At 40.1% G+C, this 20,836-nt stretch overlaps 2 protein-coding genes across 3 annotated transcripts in view; one reads left to right on the forward strand and one right to left on the reverse strand.

Moving 5' to 3' along the window:
• The window catches only part of usp7 (ubiquitin specific peptidase 7 (herpes virus-associated)), a 29,259-nt gene extending 18,388 nt beyond the window's left edge, over positions 1-10,871 (forward strand). The window contains exons 17-29 of the mRNA XM_087175342.1: positions 150-344; positions 507-574; positions 876-976; positions 1,688-1,841; positions 2,012-2,079; positions 3,036-3,138; positions 3,876-3,953; positions 4,065-4,165; positions 5,208-5,307; positions 6,339-6,458; positions 6,591-6,662; positions 6,905-6,995; positions 8,761-10,871. Of these exons, the coding sequence (XP_087031468.1) occupies positions 150-344; positions 507-574; positions 876-976; positions 1,688-1,841; positions 2,012-2,079; positions 3,036-3,138; positions 3,876-3,953; positions 4,065-4,165; positions 5,208-5,307; positions 6,339-6,458; positions 6,591-6,662; positions 6,905-6,995; positions 8,761-8,867 (1,358 nt within the window). The 3' untranslated portion in view covers positions 8,868-10,871. The remainder of the gene's footprint in view (positions 1-149; positions 345-506; positions 575-875; positions 977-1,687; positions 1,842-2,011; positions 2,080-3,035; positions 3,139-3,875; positions 3,954-4,064; positions 4,166-5,207; positions 5,308-6,338; positions 6,459-6,590; positions 6,663-6,904; positions 6,996-8,760) is intronic.
• Positions 10,872-12,251: 1,380 nt separating this feature from the next.
• On the reverse strand, positions 12,252-19,544 carry litafd (LITAF domain containing). Of its 2 annotated transcripts, none has more exons than XM_023411144.2 (5): positions 19,441-19,544; positions 14,553-14,602; positions 14,347-14,421; positions 14,015-14,249; positions 12,252-13,544 (listed from the first exon to the last, which is right to left on the reverse strand). In XM_023411144.2, exons 2-5 carry the CDS (start codon positions 14,596-14,598, stop codon positions 13,427-13,429), a joined length of 474 nt encoding a protein of 157 aa, XP_023266912.1. In that variant the 5' UTR covers positions 14,599-14,602; positions 19,441-19,544; the 3' UTR covers positions 12,252-13,426. The 2 variants fall into 2 exon arrangements, with proteins under 2 accessions (XP_023266912.1, XP_023266913.1); XM_023411145.2 differs by having other exon boundaries at positions 14,347-14,418; positions 19,441-19,543.
• Positions 19,545-20,836: the final 1,292 nt, after the last annotated feature.

The raw sequence follows: 20,836 nt of genomic DNA on the forward strand, positions 1-20,836 counted from the left end.
ATGTAATACAATAGGAATAGTTGCAGGTTTTGTGTAATTTAAGTAGGCTTACAACATTAACAAAATCTTTTTGTGTGTTAAGTATTTTATTTCTAACGCCAGTTGTACTCATTAAAGATTCACCCATGTTATGCTATCAACCTCTGTAGCAAGAATGTCTTTGTCTTGTTTTATTTCTGAATATTCCTTGTTAAGCAGTCAGTTCTTTAGGGGACCTGTTGTATCTTTAGTGACTGTCTCCTTGTTTCTAGATGATGTCATGTTGTTCTTGAAGATGTATGACCCCAAAACCAGAAGCTTAAATTATTGTGGACATATCTACACACCTATATCCTGCAAAATAAGTAAGTAGTAGCAACATCCAAGTCTATTTTAAGCTCAGCAAACTGTCACTAGATAACATATGTTCGAACAATATAAACCTAATGAGTTCTCTGTCTGCAGGAAAATGCTTTGAACTTAAGGATTAAATCATGATTCCTTTGCTCTTTTCTCCATGTAACCAGGAGACCTGCTGCCAGTCATGTGTGAGAGAGCGGGGTTTCAGCAGGAAACTAGCCTTATCCTCTATGAGGTGATCTATTTATGTAGCGCTCACTTGCTGGCACATTCCTCTTGTCTTTTTCTCACTTGTTCTAACTCCTCACTCGCTCCTTCACACTCTTGCATTTCCAGGCTCTTCTGTCTGACACACAAGCTTTCTCTCTCTAACTCTCTTGTACACACTTTCACGTTGTCATATGCAGCATCTCTCTTTTTCTCACACTTCCCTGTTTTATAGTTTGGTGTGTTTACGCTTCCTTAACCCAACACACTTGTGGACTTAAATACATTTTCACTTTGATTACATTTCCCATGATCCTTTTGTGTTATAGGAAGTAAAGCCCAATCTAACAGAGCGGATACAGGACTATGATGTCTCTCTGGACAAGGCCCTGGATGAGCTCATGGACGGGGACATCATTGTCTTCCAGAAGTAAGACTGTTTGTGTGTGCGTTAAAGTCTGGGCAGTGTGAGCTAATTTCTATCACAGTATATTTAAATAAGTATAATCAATATAGGAGATGCTCAAGAGCACTTAAGCTACAACATAGCTTGTCTCTAACTAGAAGTGCTGTTAAACTCTAGCATGTTTTTTTTGTTGTTGTGGGAAGCGTATACATAAAGTTTTTAATGGCCTTTCAGTAACATTTCCATCTTTAACTGCTGCTTAGATTAACATGTTTCACAGCAGGTCAGTTTTCAGTTTTGCATGCTATCTGTTATACTTTGTCCTAATAACACAGCAAAAAGACAGAGCAGTTACATGTCACTGGACCTTTTGGTATTTCTGATGGATGAAATACAGAGAAACAACATAAAGAGAGGAGGGGGAATTAAGTGACATGTGTTTGCGTTTAGAGGAAAATCTTTTATCAGAAGGAGTGTCTATGACACTTCAGTGCTTTCCTCTGTTCCTCTATCTCTTTATTGCTTTATAACCTCTTCTGAATTCTCTTGCCCAACCTGCCTCGACCTTCTTCCTGTCTTGTGCTTTCTGTCCTCACATCTCCCTCCCTCGACCCCTCCTCCTCCTCTGTAATATATGTCTATACTCTTCCGTCCCATTGTCTTTTCTGCCCCCTCCTGTCATCACTCCATATTCTGTATCTCAATTAATCCATTTCCTACCTTTCTCCAATGCAGGGACGACCCAGAGAACGACAGCAGCGAGCTGCCTACGGCCAAGGACTACTTCCGGGATCTCTACCACCGAGTGGACGTCATTTTCTGTGACAAGACCATCCACAATGACCCTGGTTTTGTGGTCACGCTCTCTAACCGCATGAACTATTTCCAGGTACATTCAGTGGATGTTTGAAGTATAGGGGAAGAAAATACTTTGGTAATTTCAATGTGTTTGTGTTTCAGTATTTTGGCTTTTAAGTTAACTGACAGATGAAATCTGACAGGACTGTGGTGATTCCCCTGTTTGTAATGTTTGTAATGTTTGTGTTATCTATTTGTCAGGTGGCCAAGACAGTAGCGCAGAGGTTGAACACAGATCCCATGCTGCTGCAGTTCTTCAAGTCACAGGGGTAGGAGGCTTGTCTCATCCACACGCACTGATAATAGATGATTATCCATTTGTGATAATATTGATAGTTAGCTTGTCAGATATTTGCTCAAACAGAAAGCAGAGCATTTTTTCAACAATTTACCCTCCAGAACAACTTGAAAACAAAGCCCAAAGACATGCTATGCATACAGTCTGAAATGTATTAACACCAATAACGCAGTACACCTTTCATCAGCTGCTCTGTTTATTGTATTTCCAGTCTGGAAAAATTAAAATTTAGAATTAATTCAGAATTTTGAATATAAAACAGCAGACAGGTCTTTGCAACAATGCTGAAAATGAAGAAAAAGAGGGAGAGAGCTTTAGTACTTGTTTTGCATCTAAATGACTAATTATGCTTTTGCTGTGAAGCATTTATTCCCATTTAAAAAGCATAAGAGATAAGTTTACAGTGTTTAGGTTTTCTCTGGCTGACTTCAAGGTATTTGGGAATAATTCTTGGTTTAATAAACATTATTTCAAGGTTAAACTTTCATTTTGTTTTAAAATAAAAAATGTGTATTCAATTACAAACAGTTTTCATTCTCCCAGCTTGATTATGTTTGCTTTTGATTTGATTACTTGCAGTTGTCGGTAGAAATGTTGCGTAACCTGTCCCCCCCACCTTTCTTTGTTTGTTTCCTCTTATTCCTCCCACTTGGGCTCCCTCCTTTATTCTCCCTTTTGCACCTCTCTCCCTCTCCTCTGCTCTATTCTTTCTTTCCAACTCCTCTCCTCCTCTATTCTCCCTCTGCACCTCTCTGAATATCCTCTCTCTTTCCCTCTTTTTATCTCCCTCTTTCCTCTTTGTCCTCTTCCCTTTTTTTTGCTTGTTCTCTTCTTTTTTCGATCTTTTCTTTCTCTTCTCCTGTTGTCTTTTTTTCCTCCCCTTCGTCGTCCTCCCCCCCTGCTTGGTGGTGTGGTGGCCAGGTACAGGGACGGTCCAGGGAATCCTCTCAGACACAACTATGAGGGAACGCTCCGGGACCTGCTGCAATTCTTCAAGCCTCGGCAGCCCAAGAAACTCTACTACCAGCAGGTAGGACAAGTTTGCCAGCTCTGGTCCTTCTGGGGTTTTTTGTCTTTAGGTTTTTTTATGCCTAAATTTTTGAAAAACAGCCACTGCTGTTGGCCTAAGAAAGTTGGCTTTAGAGTTCCAAGTAGCACCTGTAGTTTTTTTTTCTCAATGTGTTGTTTTTTGCTCTTTCTCTTGTTGCTCATCATGTCTGTTTCATCCTGTCTTTGTTTATCTTAACACTCCTTAGTTCTGTCTTTGGATGTGTTCATTCTTTTCTTTCTTCATCTTTATTTTTGTCTCACCCTTGAATCTTTCATTAATATTTTCTCTTGAGCATTTTTTTCCTAAAATTTCTTTCGATCATATGATAAAATGAGGTCTGTCGGCTGATGTATAACAATTTTTCTATAGCTAAAAGCTTTCTGTACTTATATATGTATTTTAGCACACAAACAGTTCCATTCTTTCAATGAAGTAAACCATACTCAAGATGGAGAAACAGTTTGTCAAACACTGAATCTGTAGATACTCCTGCAGGGAGGTGTGTTCTCCTGCCAGGCCAGCTGCTCATCATGATGTGGCTTAGTTTGTAGTAGATGGTCATTGCTGAGCTAGCTAAAGATAAAGCTACCAGGGAAGAAGACAAACTTCCAGGAAAGATGAGCATTGCGTTCATCCTCTTCCATCACAGTCTTATCTATATGTGCAGTACAAACATGAGCATTTTTCTCTTTTCTCTCCCTTTCATTTGTCCACAGTTAAAGATGAAGATAACAGACTTTGAGAACAGGAGGAGTTTTAAATCCATATGGCTCAACAGCCAGTTCAGAGAGGAGGTAACACACATGATATGTTACAGTCTCTCACATGTTTTTTTTCCTCATGTTTCCTCTAAGTCAAATGTTTTGTGTGATTCCAGCAGAGACATGAAATGTGCTTTGTTGCAGGAGATCACCCTCTACCCTGACAAACATGGCTGTGTGCGGGACCTGTTGGAAGAATGTAAAAAGGCAGTGGAGCTCTCTGAAAAAGGCTCTGAGAAGCTCAGGTATCCACCCTGCAGGAGTGTGTGTGTGTCATCATTTTGTGACTGAAATATGGCTGGGAAGGTTACTGCAGTAATATAATGCTTGCCAAGGGATTGAGCCTCACAATATCAACCATTTTTTCTCCAGTCATGACCACTGCTCTCCAACATACGGAAAACTTAACGTTCTCATCTGCTCCACTCTGAGCTGCAGTTTTTGTTAATGAAAACTTGTCACTGCTCGCAATGAAAACCTTTCGCCAACCATTGTTGAGCTCTGCTGCAGCTATCCTACATTATGCAAACTCACATAATGATGGTGCATGTTCTGAAAGTGAGTTTAGGACAAAAAAAGTAGGGGAAAAAGTAATAGTTCATCCCCAAAGAAAACAGTCTTAGCATTAGCACCAGACATTTTGGATGGCATCATAGCGGTGGTAGGCTACTGGGGAGCAAGGCGGAGAGTGTAACTCACTTTCTCCATGTAGATTTTAATTACCAGCCTCCACCCTGAAACTCACATCAGTCCAAGGTTCAGCTCACAGTTTGACTTGTAAGTTTTGAACCATGTCATATTCTGATCATTATTTCCCCAGTTTACCTCGGGTCAGGACAGGTTTAGAGAATGTAGTCTGATCAATTTCACCATTTTCAGTTTTGTTGAACTGTTTTCAACCTTTTGTTGGTCAAAGTCTGATCTAATCTTAATCATGTGCAAATAATGATTCATGACATTCAGAGCGTAATATGTAAGATTGAGAGGGATTTTTTATTTTGAGATTTTGCAGAGCAGTTTAAACATGGCCCGACAATAGCAGCCATGTTCCTCCCTCAGGCCCTCGGAAGTGTAACGCATCATCTCATTTTTATAAACGTGCTATCTTTAGCAACACTGGGATGTTCAGGTCTGCCTCCAGTTATTATTTTTGTTCACTAATTTGTATGTTATCCTATGTTTAATGTGATTTTATGCTCTGCAAATCAGTTTGTCTTTGTAAAGCTACTCTGGAGTATTAATCCTTCCTCTCACTGTCGTTCTCCTCCCCCCCCCCCCCCCCTGCAGGCTGTTAGAGATAGTAAGCTATAAAATCATTGGGGTTCACCAGGAGGATGAGCTGCTAGAATGTTTATCTCCGGCTGCCAGCCGCACCTTCAGAATAGAGGTAAGTGTGTATGTGAAGCATTCCCTGTGTGACCTTCTTTTGTTTCTCTTCTGTCTTAGTTTTATTTTTAGTCAATTTTCCTACTTTAGTCACTCCTCCACTTAGCAAGCCATCAGCCTGACACTGATATATATATTGACACAGTTTCATAAATTTATCTTCGCAACCAGCCACTTTTGCAGCCATCATTTGCTGGAGTTTAGTTACTTCAAAATAATATGGTTCAATTATTAAAGATATACTAAACACCAAGCTGAGGCGCTGAATGTTTCATGTAGGGATGTTCCTAAAGACCAATTTCCCTGTCGATTAAACAGAAATTTAGATTTAGACTACTCGACTAGTCTAGAAGTAAGAAAACAATTGGCACAGAACAATCAGTTAATCAGGAGTGTAGCTAACATTAGCAGTGCTAACACCAGCAGCCTGTGTCGTTGCAGGTTAACGTCCACATGCCTGTGGTTGTGCATTGCTCCAGTCAAGTAGTTATGTGCCAGTTTATTCTGAAACAGCTAACATAAAACCTTATTTTCATTTTCTAGGTGAAAATACTGTCAAACTGCACTGGTTTTATGAGATGTCATCTGTCCTACTTTCCACCTTGCCTGTTTACAACATTCAGGCATTAGCGTGGGGAGAAGGGGGGCTGCTGTCGGCTGGGCCTGCAGCCCCAGCTAGTGGCGGGGAGCTGCGGAACAGCTCAGGCGCAACATTTAACCAGCGTTGTACATTAATAAAATGTTAATAATTAGTTTAACTGACTAGTATTTCTGTTGCCGGGATGAGGGTAGCAAGGTTTAATCGTTCAGTCCTCTAATCTGTACGTGTGTTGTTTCAAGTCTTTTTATCTTTAACTACACCTAACAGTCTAGTTGTGTTGACAACACCTTGAGTGAGGTCAGCAAAAACATAGTTTGGTTAAATTGCTCTTTAAGGTTGCACGTAAACTTTTACTTTTCCTAGTGACCTTTCTTTAGTGACCTCACTAAATCCCTCCTCTCTTGCTTTTCATATTTCCTTCCCTCACTCAGGAGATTCCTTTGGACCAGGTGGACTTGGACAAGGACAGTGAAATGCTAATCCCTGTTGCTCACTTCCACAAGGAAGTCTTTGGGACCTTTGGGATCCCCTTCTTGCTCAAGATCAGACAGGTGTGTGTGTATGTTTTGTTCACTTGTGTGAAAGATAATTTGCTATTTAGGTTACTTTACTACTTAACATAATGTTTTACTCAGTTAACATACTTCATGCTATGTGTTTGATTTCCATCCCTCACCCCACAGGGCGAGTCATTTCGGGAGGTGATGAGGAGGATCCAGACCATGCTGGACATCCAGGAGAAGGAATTTGAGAAGGTACAGCATTATGCTGTGCTTGCACAACCAGCGTGTGCATTTTAAATGTTTCCCGATGAATATTTAACATTTTGTTTACTGGCTAATGTAGATGATGAACACTACCGCAACAGTTCTAAGCACTGTTTTATGTTGTTTGTTGTCGTTTTTTCAATAAGAGCTCAGTATTAATTAATCAATCAAAAATATTTTTAGTTTTATGCTGTCAGGTAATGTGTGTTTGTGTGTGTTTTTGTTCTCAGTTCAAGTTTGCGATTGTGATGATGGGGCGACATCAGTACATCACTGAAGATGAGTACGAGGTCAACCTGAAGGACTTTGAACCACAGCCAGGTATTTCCTGCTTTTACTGCACCAGGGAGCGCCCCTAATACAATCGCTACTATTCTTACTGTTACTGCACTAATAGTAGTAATTTTGCGAATGCAACAGGCTATAACTGAACTCCACAAATGTAACAAAAGCTTGCAAATACATTATAAGGACAGTCCCAGGGGATCGCTCATTTAAGCGAGGCCGCTGCGTTGGCTCAGCAGAAGGCTCCTGGGGAAATAAATGTTGGCTCCCCAGACCCAAAAAGTTTACTCTCGGCTTTTACCACAATACAGTTTATCATCATGCAATACAGCACGGCCATGCAATGGCCAATGAAATTCATGCAAGAGCACATTCCTGGCAGATGCTGTTGATATTTTTGTAGAAATGGACACTTATTGCAGGATACAGGTTGACACACAGCACATCTACATGCATTCAACACTTGCATCTGCTTAGAGCTACATTATGTTGTGACATAAACCACTGATTAAATGTTTATATAATACTAATGAATGCTAACTGGGGAAAATAAAGTAAAGTGTTACTGAAGGTGCTTTAAATGAGGTTGCTTTCATTCCTGGAAGATGTGATTCCTTATCAAGGAATTATCTGTGATTACACCAGCCATAAGTGCTCCAGTCATGATGATTCCCATAGAAGCATAATTTAGAATTCTTAAGCACTGTGCGACACGCTACCCCTGTTCCTTTAGTCATTTAAATCAGTCTGTAGCCCTCAGTTTTACTAGTTAACAACTAACACACGTACGAATTCAAAAAGCTTGGACAGAGACAGCTGCTGTTCATTGTGAATGAGACCTGGCTTTGCAGCCCTGCACCCCCCACTGAGTTCAACAGAGTCAAAAAGCGCATGGGTACACTACAGGCGAAAGTTGTGAAAGGCTCAACTTTATGCAAATATCCTCCAAAGCAGTGCAAGCCACAGCCAGGCAAGAGCCAATTGTTATTCACTTCTCCACTACGAGAAAATAGAGTTAAAGTAGATTGTCACAGTCTCCAGCTGCCCAGTTCTCTACGATGTGTATTTAAAGAGTTTCATGATCCATAAAGAACAATGGTGTGTGGAAACAAATCACAGACACTGTCTGTGGATACTTCAGAAAATAACTGTCCAGTCGGAGCAGAGTATGTAAATTACACGCTCAACACAACACACCTACAGATTCCTGAGAGGCCAGATACTGACAACTGCTTGTATCCGATTGTGTGATCACACCTTTCAGACCAAAAACAGCCCTGCTTTAACAAACATGGGGCTGCATTGGTGCTGATTAAGATATTGATGCAAAGTCAAAGTCCTGCTCAGGAAGACCCGTTTGAGTAACAGAATAATGATTTGAAAAAATAAAAATATTGCACCATAGTTTATAATGCTGAAAGACTGGATTTTACAATTGTGGAAGTAACTGCTTTAATTTTTCTCAAAATATTTAGGAGGTTAACAGGAGAAATAACGTCACAGATGTACAAAGAAGTGTACCAGGAACGTGTGCATGTGCTTATTTGACTCACCACCACAGTGTCTTGCCAGGTGTCGCTGCTTCTATGAAGAGGCCTGCTTCTAATGAGTGGCTGCTTTTCGCCACAGTTTTAATGTCGTTCTTAACGTGGCCATTATCAGAAAGCTTTGTTTTTTCTGTAACTACTCAAAGGTCATGTGACATATCGGCATCGCTTGCGATAAAAATGCTTAAATATTCCTTAGGATTGTGACACCTGAAAATTACATATAACACTCTGACGTATCCCCTTCCTCACAGGTAACATGTCCCACCCGCGCCCCTGGCTAGGGTTGGATCATTTCAACAAAGCTCCAAAGAGAGGTCGCTACACCTACCTGGAGAAAGCAATCAAGATCCACAACTAAAGCAGCCCGCCCTTCCTCTTTGTCCTCCTCATCCTCCTCCTCTTCCTCCTCCTGCTCCGCCTTCCTCCCTACCTACTTTAACACACCATAACCACAGACTGTAACCAACCGTGTGTGTGTGTTTGTGTGTGTGAGAGACTGTGGGGGCGTGCGTGCGTGCTTGTGTATGTGTGTGTGTGTGTGTGTGTGTGTGTGTGTGTGTGTGTGTGTTCATCACTTTTAACACCCTGCCTGGACACCTCTACAGCTCTACACCGGCACTATGTCTTCAGCGATACGGATCTTGCTGCAGCTGACGGATTATTCTTCAACCACAAAATAAACTGCACCAACCACCTCCTGACTGTTTATTTTGTTGTTTATTTTATTTTATTTTTTTAATTGTCTCCCTCTACGTTTGAGGCTGTTCGGTTGTTTTTCTTCTGGCTTCTCTACCTGTTGACTGCCTGTTTTTTGTTGCCTGTCTGGAAGTGGGAGAAATTAAATTGGATTTTAATATAAAACAAGCGGAGAGGAGAGGACATGGGACACAGTATAAATATAAGTGTGTATATATATGTATGTGTATATATACATATATACATGTACATATGTATGTGTGTGTGTGTATATATATTTATACATATATATATATATATATATATATATATATGAACTTCTAGACTTAGTTTTTTTTTTTTTTTTTTTTTTTTTTTCCGTCTCCCACCTCACCAGCTTCTTTTTCCTTCAGATTATTTTGGGGGTTGTTTTTAAATAAAGAGTTGTTTGAAGAGGCATCATGCTGCTGTGTGGAGAGTTTGATGGAAGGTTGTTTGCGAGGACTAACTGACAGGAAAAAAAGAGGGAGGGGCAGATGGTCGTTTTGCAGAAGAATCTTTTGAAATAATGGCTGCGATGTGGTGTCCATCCTGCGGCTCACTAGTTGCCCTGATGTGGTTCTTTACATTTCTTGCTCCCATCTTTTAGTGCTACAAAAATAAGTATTTCCAAGTTTACACACAGTTCTTTCTCACTTAGTTTGGTTGGAGGAAAAATGAATTAATTTTTTTTTTGTCTCTTTCTGCAGATCTTGTATAATAAAATAAAAATCCACAGCATCTGTTTAAAAATAAACGGGGAAAAATAAGGAGGAAATTTGTCTGTATTTCATCTTGCACGTTGGCACTTAAATGTCAGAGGTTTCTCAGGACTGGCAAATGTACATTTTGGTTGTGGTTTTGACTTGTTCAGTGACTTTAAAATGAACACACACGCACAGACATTACCCCCTTGACCTTCTCTTTTATTTTAAATTGTTTTTGGGGGGTCATAATGTCTTTCTCAGTCATTCCTCCTCTAAACATAAACACACACGCGAGCTTCGTCGTCTCCCTCCCATCTTCTCTCTTGGTTGAAACTGTCGCCTCCATGTGGTTGGGAGCAGTAACTGCGCTGTGCTTGGTAGGGAGCTGCAGACACTTAGAGCCCACAGGTTTGAGGATTGTGTAGAGACAAAACCAGCATTGTAAGAAACACTTAAAGCCCTATGAATTTATTTTTCTTTCTTTCTTTCTTTTTGTTTGTTTCTTTTTAAAGCACAGATGGAATGCTCCCCTAATAGCGTATAGCTGGCTCTGTAAAGACAACATTTAAGAATTGTATATTTAAAAATATGAACATGTAAAATTTAAGAGAAACACACGCCTTTGTTGTTGGGTACAGAAGGAGCCAGGTGTTCATATTTCTTGTGTGTAGGTTTTTTTTTTCTTTATTTTGCGTTCCTGATGTACCATTGACGATTTTTTTCTGTTACATTTGGATTTTTTTTTTTCTTTTCAAAACTAACTGCATTGGTTTTGTCTTGTTAAAAAGTGCAGTACAAAGATGACCTGCAGAATCACACCTTAATTTGATCTTTTCCAGTTTAAAATCCTCAGTGTAGCAGCAGTGTACGACAACTATTCCTGTATATTGCCTTTTTGCTGGAAAATGTATGTTGAATAAAATTTTCTATAAAAACAAAAACATTACTCTGCTGCTTGTCCATATCAGTGTTGGACTGGGACGAAACACTGTTAAAGGAATAATTTGACATTTTGGGAAACATTGAAGTTTTTTGGTGGAGATTTGGATGATAAGATTGATACCACTCTCATGTGTACTGCATATTCAAGGTTACAGCTAGCAACCGCTTAGCTTAGCATAAATACTGGAAAAGGGTAAACTGCCAGCCTGACACTGTCCAAAGGTAACAAATTCAGCTCATGAGCACCTCTGAAGCTCAGGGTTATAAGGAGTCTCATCTGGTTGCATGACAACTGCTCAGAGCCAAGATATGGACCAGCTGTGTGTGCTGTGCTAAGCTAAGCAGCTGCTAGCAGTAACCATGTATTTAACTGGCAAACAAGATTGTGACATCGATCTTATTGTCCAACTCGACAAAATAGCTAATAAGCATCATTCCCAAAATGTGGAATTATTTAACGTTTAAAGTTGCCTTCCACTTGGAGATGACTGAGAATTTTCAGAGACATCTAAAACTCACCTACAGCCCGTTAATGTTTTCATAAACTACAGAGCCATACAGTATGTTTGAGGATCCTAAGACACATTCACAGGCTCAGGTCCAGATACAAGCTGACAGTGATGTTTCACTCAGTGATCGTTCGCAGAAGAGTGCACATTGTTGTTGCCTGTCTGTTAAAGGAAGCAAGATAAAATGTCTGGCCCAACATATGCCTGAGAACTTGGCCTGATTCTGGCCCATGTACTTACACACCTGGGCTGATTCCAGATGTTACTCTTCAGTGTTGGCTGAAAGCTTGGGGATTTTTCTGTGTGTGCACCAGAACTGGCCTGGATGTTGAAATGGCAAATGACAGTCATGCCGTATGAGGGCCAGAGGAAACACTATGTGGCCCAAGTATTGGCCAGAATAATTTTGCTACATAATTTAAATATTAAAGAGTCTACAGCCATGCTATATGCTATATGCTGTACATGCTGTTTCAGTCATGACCAGTCAGACCTACCAACACTACAGCTACTAGCATGGCTAATAACTTAATGCAGCACATTTACATCACTGGCATTGTTGGCTACTTTGCTATGTATGCAAAGCATTTGCAGAAACATCTGAGACTGAAAGTTCATGCCCAATGGAAACAGCTGCTGACAAAACAATCTCACACAAAGTCCATTTAGTAGCTGTTCTGGACCCTAGGCGATACAGTTTGCTCAGGTGTCGAGTAAAAGCTGATGTTCAAAGTTACATTTTTTTTGCAAGCATGTTTAAAAAGAGGAAGATTGTGTGACCAACAGCTGAGCTGGTTGGCCCTGAACTCTGACCTCTCTAAAGGAGGGCAAGAAAAAAGAAGAAAAAAACAAGCACAGCAGAGTACCATGTATGGTCTACAGAGTCTATTTTTATAAGAGAAATAATATTATAAAATAGTTAATAGTATATAACAGAAGTCCAAGCATACTCAGTTTCATCCAGGGGACAACATGAGCGGAGATGAAGAGGATTCAAAGCTCACAACAATATTTCGCCTGATTTCTATTACACATCTTTTTTTTATCTTGAAGCAGGAAAGATGTTTTTTTCAAGAAGTTGTAAAAGAAAGAGTAAACAAGACAAAAACATATTTCTCTGGGATGACCAAAAAGGGATTTTAAATATTCAAACTATGAATAGAATGACCATATTTTATTCGTTATATAATATATTATTTATTAATATTATTACTATTATTCAAAACGTTTTGATCAGTGACTCGGTGAACACATCATATCATAGAACAGTAATGCTTCAATTTTGCATTGTCCTTGCCACTGTAACCAAAACACATGGACAAATCCTTGTTGGGAGGTAAAGATTCAAATGATCCAAGCAAAAGTCAAAATCATATTTACAGCTGCTGTTGTACATGATATAAGCTTTTCTTTGAACTTCATGCTTACTAAGATTGCCCTTCGTCCCTTCATATAAGAATTATAAGAGTTTATTATGGCTGACAACATATAAATATAACACAAATGAACTACAGAGTGTGTTTTTACAGAGTGAAATTTTTGATTAAAAACTTGTAACAAAACAATATCAACACAAATTTATTGTGCAATAACTGCAGATGAGAAAATATGCTAATATTTGCTCTCTGCTCTGGTCTAATGTATCGTGTTGGCTTGTTTTATGTTGCTGTTAATTATTCAAAAGTTGTGATAATACCTTCATTTCGAATGAAGTCGGAAATGTGAAAAATATAAAACGGCTAACAAAAAAGTGCATGGGGTGTGTTTGATTTACTCTCACCAGAGATTTAAACTGTGACAACACAATCACTCCTCGTCTATTTGCTAAAAATATGATATAATGTGGATGTCATTCATGTTTTATTTTACCTCGGCTAATGTAAAAGCTCATCCCTAGAAATAAGCTACGTTTGAACTGTGACCTTTGTCTGCCAGGTTCATAAAATGGTGCCACTGCTTGTTTTTTACCAGGTAACCCAAACACAGATAAAGGTAACAGGATGTTATTTCTTATTTCTTTGGGTCCATTTCTGCCCTCATGGTCGTCATTTACAGCATTTTTTCTTCTCAACGTGCAGCACTCTGTGGCAGCGTGGGCATGTGTGGTACGCGTCCTTGAAGTTTTTCAAGAAAAATGGAATCAGGCAGCAGCACAGGACTAACCTGCAACACACACACACACACACACACACACACACACACACACACACACACACACACACACACACACACACAGACAGTTAGGGTTAGTGTCATGCAGCTGTATGCCTTAATTAGCTTTGGGTTTTTTTTCTATCCTGCATTTGTAGTTTTGATCATTTTCTTTTTTTTTTACATAAAAATATTTATGTAAAAAAAAAAATCAGCTGCTCACTGTTTTGAAAAGGCTTGTTGCTAAAGGTCATTACAGCCCCTGAATGAGCGAACTGTTGTGCCCCAGGCAGCAGCTTTGCGTCTGCTGGATAAACCTGAGAGCTGCAATAGTTTCACCTGATCCTGATGCCAAATAATAAATATGAATGAGAGCAGATGATGTTGGATGTTGTAGACTGTTTCTGTTTCTCGGGGGCCTCAAGTAAGTCTGTGTGGCGATGCCAATAGGACAAACTATTACAAGCGAACCACACACTCACCCGCAGCAGATGAAGAGTAAACACATCAGCCAGGCGTACTTCCCTGCTTTGTACTCGACATTGGTCATGACCTGCTGCTGGCAGGAGGTGCAGGTCGTCATGCCTGGATTTCGCCCCAGCGACGTGTCATAGCTCACAAACTTTCTTCTGCCATCTCCAGAGTCACCTGAACCGAGGCCAGCGCCGAGGCCGGTGCCGAGGCCAGCGTTGAGGGCGCCTCCTCCACTTGTGTACACTGATGGAGGGAGAGAGCAAGGGAGGGAGGTGAATCAACAATGTGAACAATGTGCTAGAATACATTGTATTTAAGGTTTTTGACTATCATCATTTACCTGGGGTCTCCTGTGTGCCCGGGTTGAAAGGCGTGTGCACGTGGTAAACCTTCACTCCATCGCCCTGACCTTCTACTGGGCCAGAAGAAGAGACACAAAGGGGAAAAAAGAGGAAGGGAGGAGAGACAGAAAAAAGTAAAGACACAAACCAATTGGATGCCAACGATGAAGATGACGTGTGTGTGCATGTGTGAGTTTGGGCTCACCTGGTATGATGTAGGGAGGGGGCTCTCTTCTTCCATCTGCACTCATTGCGCTGCAGAGACAAAAAAAGGATTGTTATGATTGGTGTTATTCATTAGCAGTAAAGACAAAAAAACATGAATACCCTATGGGACGTGTCTAATATCTTTCTTGGCACTTTAACAACAGTTTCTGATCCCCTCTCCACCTCCAACACATTTGATGATACTTATTGACACTAGATGGAGCTAACAACGTTCCTCTGATGGAAACACCTGTCATTCCTTCGTGACGCATTCTTAGCCCAAAGTGATGGATTAGTTGTCAGCCAAGGGTATATACAGTACACTGCTTTGTGTGGATGTTACTTGTCATCCACACCCTCGGGGGGAAATGTGTGGGTGTGTGACTCTGTCTGGAGGGTGATGGCTGGCATGTTTCAGGTGTGGTTGTTAGCCTCTTTGTTCACACCGAAATACTTGCGAGACTTAACACTTGCTGAAAGGATGCAAGGATTTATTTGTTTTATTTGTGATATTTAAATTGGAGGTTTACTAGAGAAGTCATCATACTTCAATATACAACTCGACCCCTCTAGACTTCTACTTGTCATTTATCTATTTTGGTCATTCTTCATCAGTAATCACCCATCACAATATCTAACTCCTCTGGTCAATATGGCGGAAATGATACTTATAAAACTGTTTATATTTACAGCTGACTTTAAAAGAAAACACATATACTGTGTATATTTCAAGCAGCAGTAGTAGGAAATGTTGGGTTTGTATTAGTGGTAACTTAATACAGCTCTGGTACGACATTAGGAGACAGTAAACAGTGAGGTTGATGTCAATGAAATAACAGTTAAAAAATATGTACTGTGTGCTGGATTACATTGACTCCGCCAATAATGATGAAAACATATAGAAAGCTATTGCTGGAAAAAAACCAAAAATGCTATCAAAAATGTATATATTTTTTTACATTTATTCTTATATTTGCAAGTGCACAGAAAAGTCTACTTTGCATTTGTATATCTTATTGTGTATAGTATTTCTAATTTATCTTATTTATTCTAGATTCTGCTTCTATTCTCTTTCGATTTCTTTATTACATTTCCCTTTTCTTTTGTGCTGCTGTGTCAATTTGAATTTCCCCTACGTGGGGGGGAATTTTATCTTGAAAACAGGGGTTTCATTTCATGGAAGTCTTAAGGTTTAACACTTTAACACTAACTCTTACAAAATGGCTTCACAATAATGTTAACCCCTTGGTCTGTAAATGAAGGATTGAATGTCTGTGGCAGTCCTGTCAGGGATCACTGCGATTGCTCTAAAAATCTCTCAAAATGGGACGTGGCCTCATTAAAACATAATTAGTACTCTTTTCATGTGACACCAGTCTGAGCTACAAATGACCAAACACTGTCTCATTACAACTTTCAAATGTTCCATCCATTTCTTTGGATGGATTCATACAGTTTTCTGATGTCTGTGTCGAATAAGGAAAATGTAATTCATTGCATGCAGGAACTAGTGTGTAAACTGCTCACATATTAACAGATCAGTAACTTCACACTGTAACGTTGGCAGTTCCTCTGACAGAACAGGTTTAGTTCAGCCTTTGTCATGACCAAACAGCTGCTCTGCTGCACTCTCACTGTTGTCCGCCTGGTTTTCAGGCCGACTGGAAAACTGGAATCATTCGACCAGATAAACGGATGATCCCATACTGGAAAACCTGCAGCTTAAAGAGACACATGACTCTACCTCTCTCCTGTTCTCTCTTCTATTTTTGTCTCTCTTTTCATACAACCAAACACAACAACACACATTAGCACGAGTAAGCATTTGTTTTCTCTCTCTCACGCACACTCATGCACACACACAGTCGTGTTTCCATCACTTCAGGGGACATTACTTTGACTTACACTAATTCCCTCGAGACTTATGACCTTAAACCAAGTCTTCAGCCCAGAATATAATGATTAATGTTATGGGAACTTGCTTTTTGTCCTAAAATGGGAAGTCCCCACAATGTATGTGAACAGATTTCTGTCCCCACATGTACACACACATGAAATGACACACAGTACACTCACTAACTTGACTATCATGTAACATCCTCTCTGCATCGCAGTTTCTCAATATGACTTCTTGAAACACAGACAAGTGCTTTTCTTTTCACACGCAGACACACACCCACACCCACACCCACACACACACGCACACACACACACACACACACACACACACACACACAGACACACACACACTTTCTCCGGACCATTCGTTACATGCACTGAGGTGTAGCCATAGTTTGTCATTTGTCTTCGCAGTTTGGATTGGCAGTAGATGACAGACTACTTTGTCATTATCTCACACACAGATACACACACACACACACACACACACACACACACACACACACACACACACACACAGAGGGCTTGTATACACCCATATGTTGGTGTAGGAATGCGACCGAGCTGCATGCTTCTCAATGTGACAGAAACTGAGGGTGTGTCACCAAACCTGCTGATGATGAACTCATACACTGCAGGCTAAACTGCTGCCTCACACAAACCTCTGAAATCTGTCAAGTTTGGTTATTTAAGGGAAAAAAAACCTGACATCATGTGGTGTAACTGTAGTGTCAAAAAATTGGTAAAATACTTCACTCCAAAAACTGTCCAAAAAATCCCAACATCCCAAAATGTGTCAGTTTTGCTGTCTGGTAAATGAAGAAATGTGTTTCTGTGTTTCTCCACAGCGTCAACATTTTACATTTCATTTCTTCCAGACTGATTCTTGGCAGCAACCAGTTTGCCTGATTTGACAAAGAGCTACAGTAAAAGCCAACTGACAGGGTAGAAGAGCAACTGGTCACTCTTACACTCTCTTACTCCCACTGCACCAGAAACGGCTGCTGTTGGAAAGATTCAGTTCAGTTTTAGTAAATTTCAATCAGTGAGAAAATGGTGCTTGGAGAAGCACTGCAATGTCGCTATAGAGGCCATGGTGTGTTCAAGAGATCTTGATAAAAGAGGAATTGATTTTGAAAGATGGAGGCAAAGACAGATCAATAAGTCCAATACCCAATTGTTCCTATGCTGACGTTTCTGTCATCAGACAGGACGTAATGCTGCTGATGGAGGCTGTGACTGGGTGCAGCTTCCGGAAAATTCGACTGCCACAATACAGAAATAGTTTAAAAGGCCAATGGGGAAAAGTTAGAGGCTACAGATCAAACATAACGCCCTCTGTAAGGGAAGACTGAGGCTAGTGACCTCAGCTCAGTCAGCACTAGCTGTCTCTGAGGCGTTATTAGTGAAGCAGGTGCCTGGGTGTGGCTTCATGGAGGAAGAAATGAGTGAGACTGATTGAAAAAATCTGGACACTGGCAGCCACTTTTGGTCAATTTCCAAGGGAAATGCTTCAGCTGTAATTGAAGAGTAGATCGGCCACAAACTTGCTCTTTCTGATGCAGAGCAGGCTGATTTATCACCATGAGTCATGTGTGTCACCTTACTGTAGTTTATATAAACATCTGTGCCGGTCGAACCTGACTCTCTGATTTTATGTGAGAGAGAGTGGGAAGGAAGAATGCATTTTAATGACAAAGAAAGGGGTAGTTTAGATGTGGAAATTACCCAATTAACCGCTTATCGCTTCATGATCGTTAGTATCACCTCAATTCTCAATCAGCCAAAACACAGGCTCACCCCACAGGCTGTATATTTGTTTCACATAAAAAGAAATTTGATCCAAACATGTATTTTAGAGGAAATTAAAAGACTGCTGCCAGAAGCTTTAAAAAGTCAAACACAAAAATGGAAAAAAGGACAAAAAAAACAAATAATTTTTCTCCTCTGCTGGAACAACTACTCTTAGCACTAAAATTGCTAACAATACTGCTGCTACTATCTGTGACTGCCATCAAGAGAGAGACCAGCAGAGGGACATGTGAAAGTAAAATTGCATTAGAACAACAACCACACATATCCAGAGAAACATTGGATCAAATCCATTAACATCCAAAATATCTCTCTTTTACTAATTTGTGGTTAGAGCAAAGTGGCTTTTGAAATGAGTTTACAACCGACCGTCCCATTCTCTCCAAGAAATACACTCTGAGAGAAAGTGTCTTACTGCCTGCAGCAGGAATGACTAGAAATCAGTCACGTTCACACATACACACATTCAGTTCAGCTGAATGACAATTTCACTCCAAACAGAAAAACTCAACGTCACACAACAAGAGCTGGGCTATTATCACAGCTGCATGCACCCTGGGCAACACCCATGGCTGTACATATTGTTCAAAACTTCAAATACCAAATACACAAAAAAAGAATAACAAATAGAAAGATTATGAAATAGGGGGTGAACAGGAAAAATTTCTTCTTATCTGAAATGTTCCTCCAGGCTGAGCTGGAGCCTATAAAACCTGTTGTGTCTGTCATCGTGATCCAGCAGTAAAGAGATAACAGATTTAGGTCACAATAAATTCATTAACAGGATTCTCTCTTTGAGAAACAAAATGCTGTACATTGCACTTGGGCTGCGTTTTTCTTTTATTATATCTACTTTTGTATAATTATCCAATCGCCTTTGCAGCCTGAGCATTTAACTTTCTTTTGATTTCCTTTGTGCTGAATAACTTGGCATTAAAATTGGCCAAAACGTACTCTGTCATTTTTCTTTTTCTGTCATCAAACCCATTTTTTGTGTAAGATAGTTACAAGTTAAATCATCTCTGCCATCGTATGGGCACAAATGACAAAGCTGTTATATCTTCAGCTTTCAATCATTTCTTACAAACCCAAGAAACACTAAACACTATAAAGCCTATATTCACTACTGCAGTATGAAATCCAATCCTCTCTCTGTACACATATTCATTTCTTACCTTGGCCAGGTGTTGCTGTCACTGTGCTGAGATGTGTGTTTGATCCTGCTGATGTAGAGTCCAGACAGGTTGTAGCTGAGATATCCACCTGTCACACCTGTACCTCTACAAGCCTTTCCCTGGACACACCCACATCCCCACCCTCACCGACAAAGACGTAAATATACAGCAAGGGTGAGTCACTCTGTGGTTTAGGTGTAACTTCCAAATACTGTTATGTTCTTCTTTTTCATTTGTCTATTGTTTCTTGAAAATAATCGAGGGAGTGTGTGTAAGTGTGACTTGAAGCATAGTTTTTTTTGTCCTGGGATGGGACTGGAAGGCCATGAACGAAGTCTGGGCAACATCAGTTTACACACATTAACACACATTCACAAAATATGACAAGAATTCAGGGCATTTCTCATGGATGTTTCTCATATCTGCACAGAGGAGCCGCCATAGAACAAGGCATTAAAAACTCGCCCACTCAAACCAATGAGATTTGTCAAATGAAGCAACTCACAAACATATAAGGCTCTGCCCTGAGAGGCTGTGTTAAAGGAAGATTTTTGAGCTGTTCTGCATGATTTTGTGTGGAATTATGTCACTATGAATGCTGTACGTTTGTAAAGAGTGAAGTCTATGGTAACCAGCTAGCTAGCTAGCAGCTAACAGCTCCATCCAAAGAAAAACAAAATCTGCCTAATAAAACACTTGTGAAGCTCACAAGTAAATGAAGTTGGTTTAATAACACCAAGGTGTAGAATGACCAATTTGGTATGATAACTGATTGACGGCCCTATTTACAGACAGAGTGGTATCAATCCTGATCGAGGTCAACTGTCCACCAGAAAGAATATAAGTGTGATGCTAAAAATGTCAAACTATTCCTGTAAGGGTGGTGCTGCAAACAGACAGTAAAAGCTGGATACATACACCCAAAGAAAATCAAAGCAACATTTGATTTTTTGCCAGTAATGAACATTAGGCTACTAGGAGTTGGTGATAGATGCAGCGTTGAGAAGCCTGGCTATCCAAACTGCAGACAATGCAGTGACTGATGCCAAATTTGGTGCTTTTATGTCTCTTGGCTCTATTTTGCCCACATGAATGTGGCACATTTAATTTTATTTATAACCCTTTTTATCATGTTAGCATCCAATTTCATCTCAAAAATGTCTGTGAAGGTCTGCATTTTCTTTCACTCAGCTGGGAGCAGGCCAGTTCAACCACATTTTTATACTGCTGGTCACTGGGGGTTGATTGCGTTGCCTAACCACGCCTTATACGTATGTTGAGGGAAGCTTGAAAAAAATGTGTAGGGATTTGAATCAATGACCTTCCAACCTGAGGCGCATTTCTAAAAGGCCATTCATGCCAACACTGCAGACTTTTTAACATTAGGTGAATGTAA

This window comes from Seriola lalandi, unplaced genomic scaffold, assembly GCF_002814215.2.
Source record: "Seriola lalandi dorsalis isolate HSWRI2012SDOR001 ecotype SW California unplaced genomic scaffold, Sedor1 jcf7180002054452, whole genome shotgun sequence".
In the NCBI taxonomy this organism is placed as follows: domain Eukaryota; kingdom Metazoa; phylum Chordata; class Actinopteri; order Carangiformes; family Carangidae; genus Seriola; species Seriola lalandi.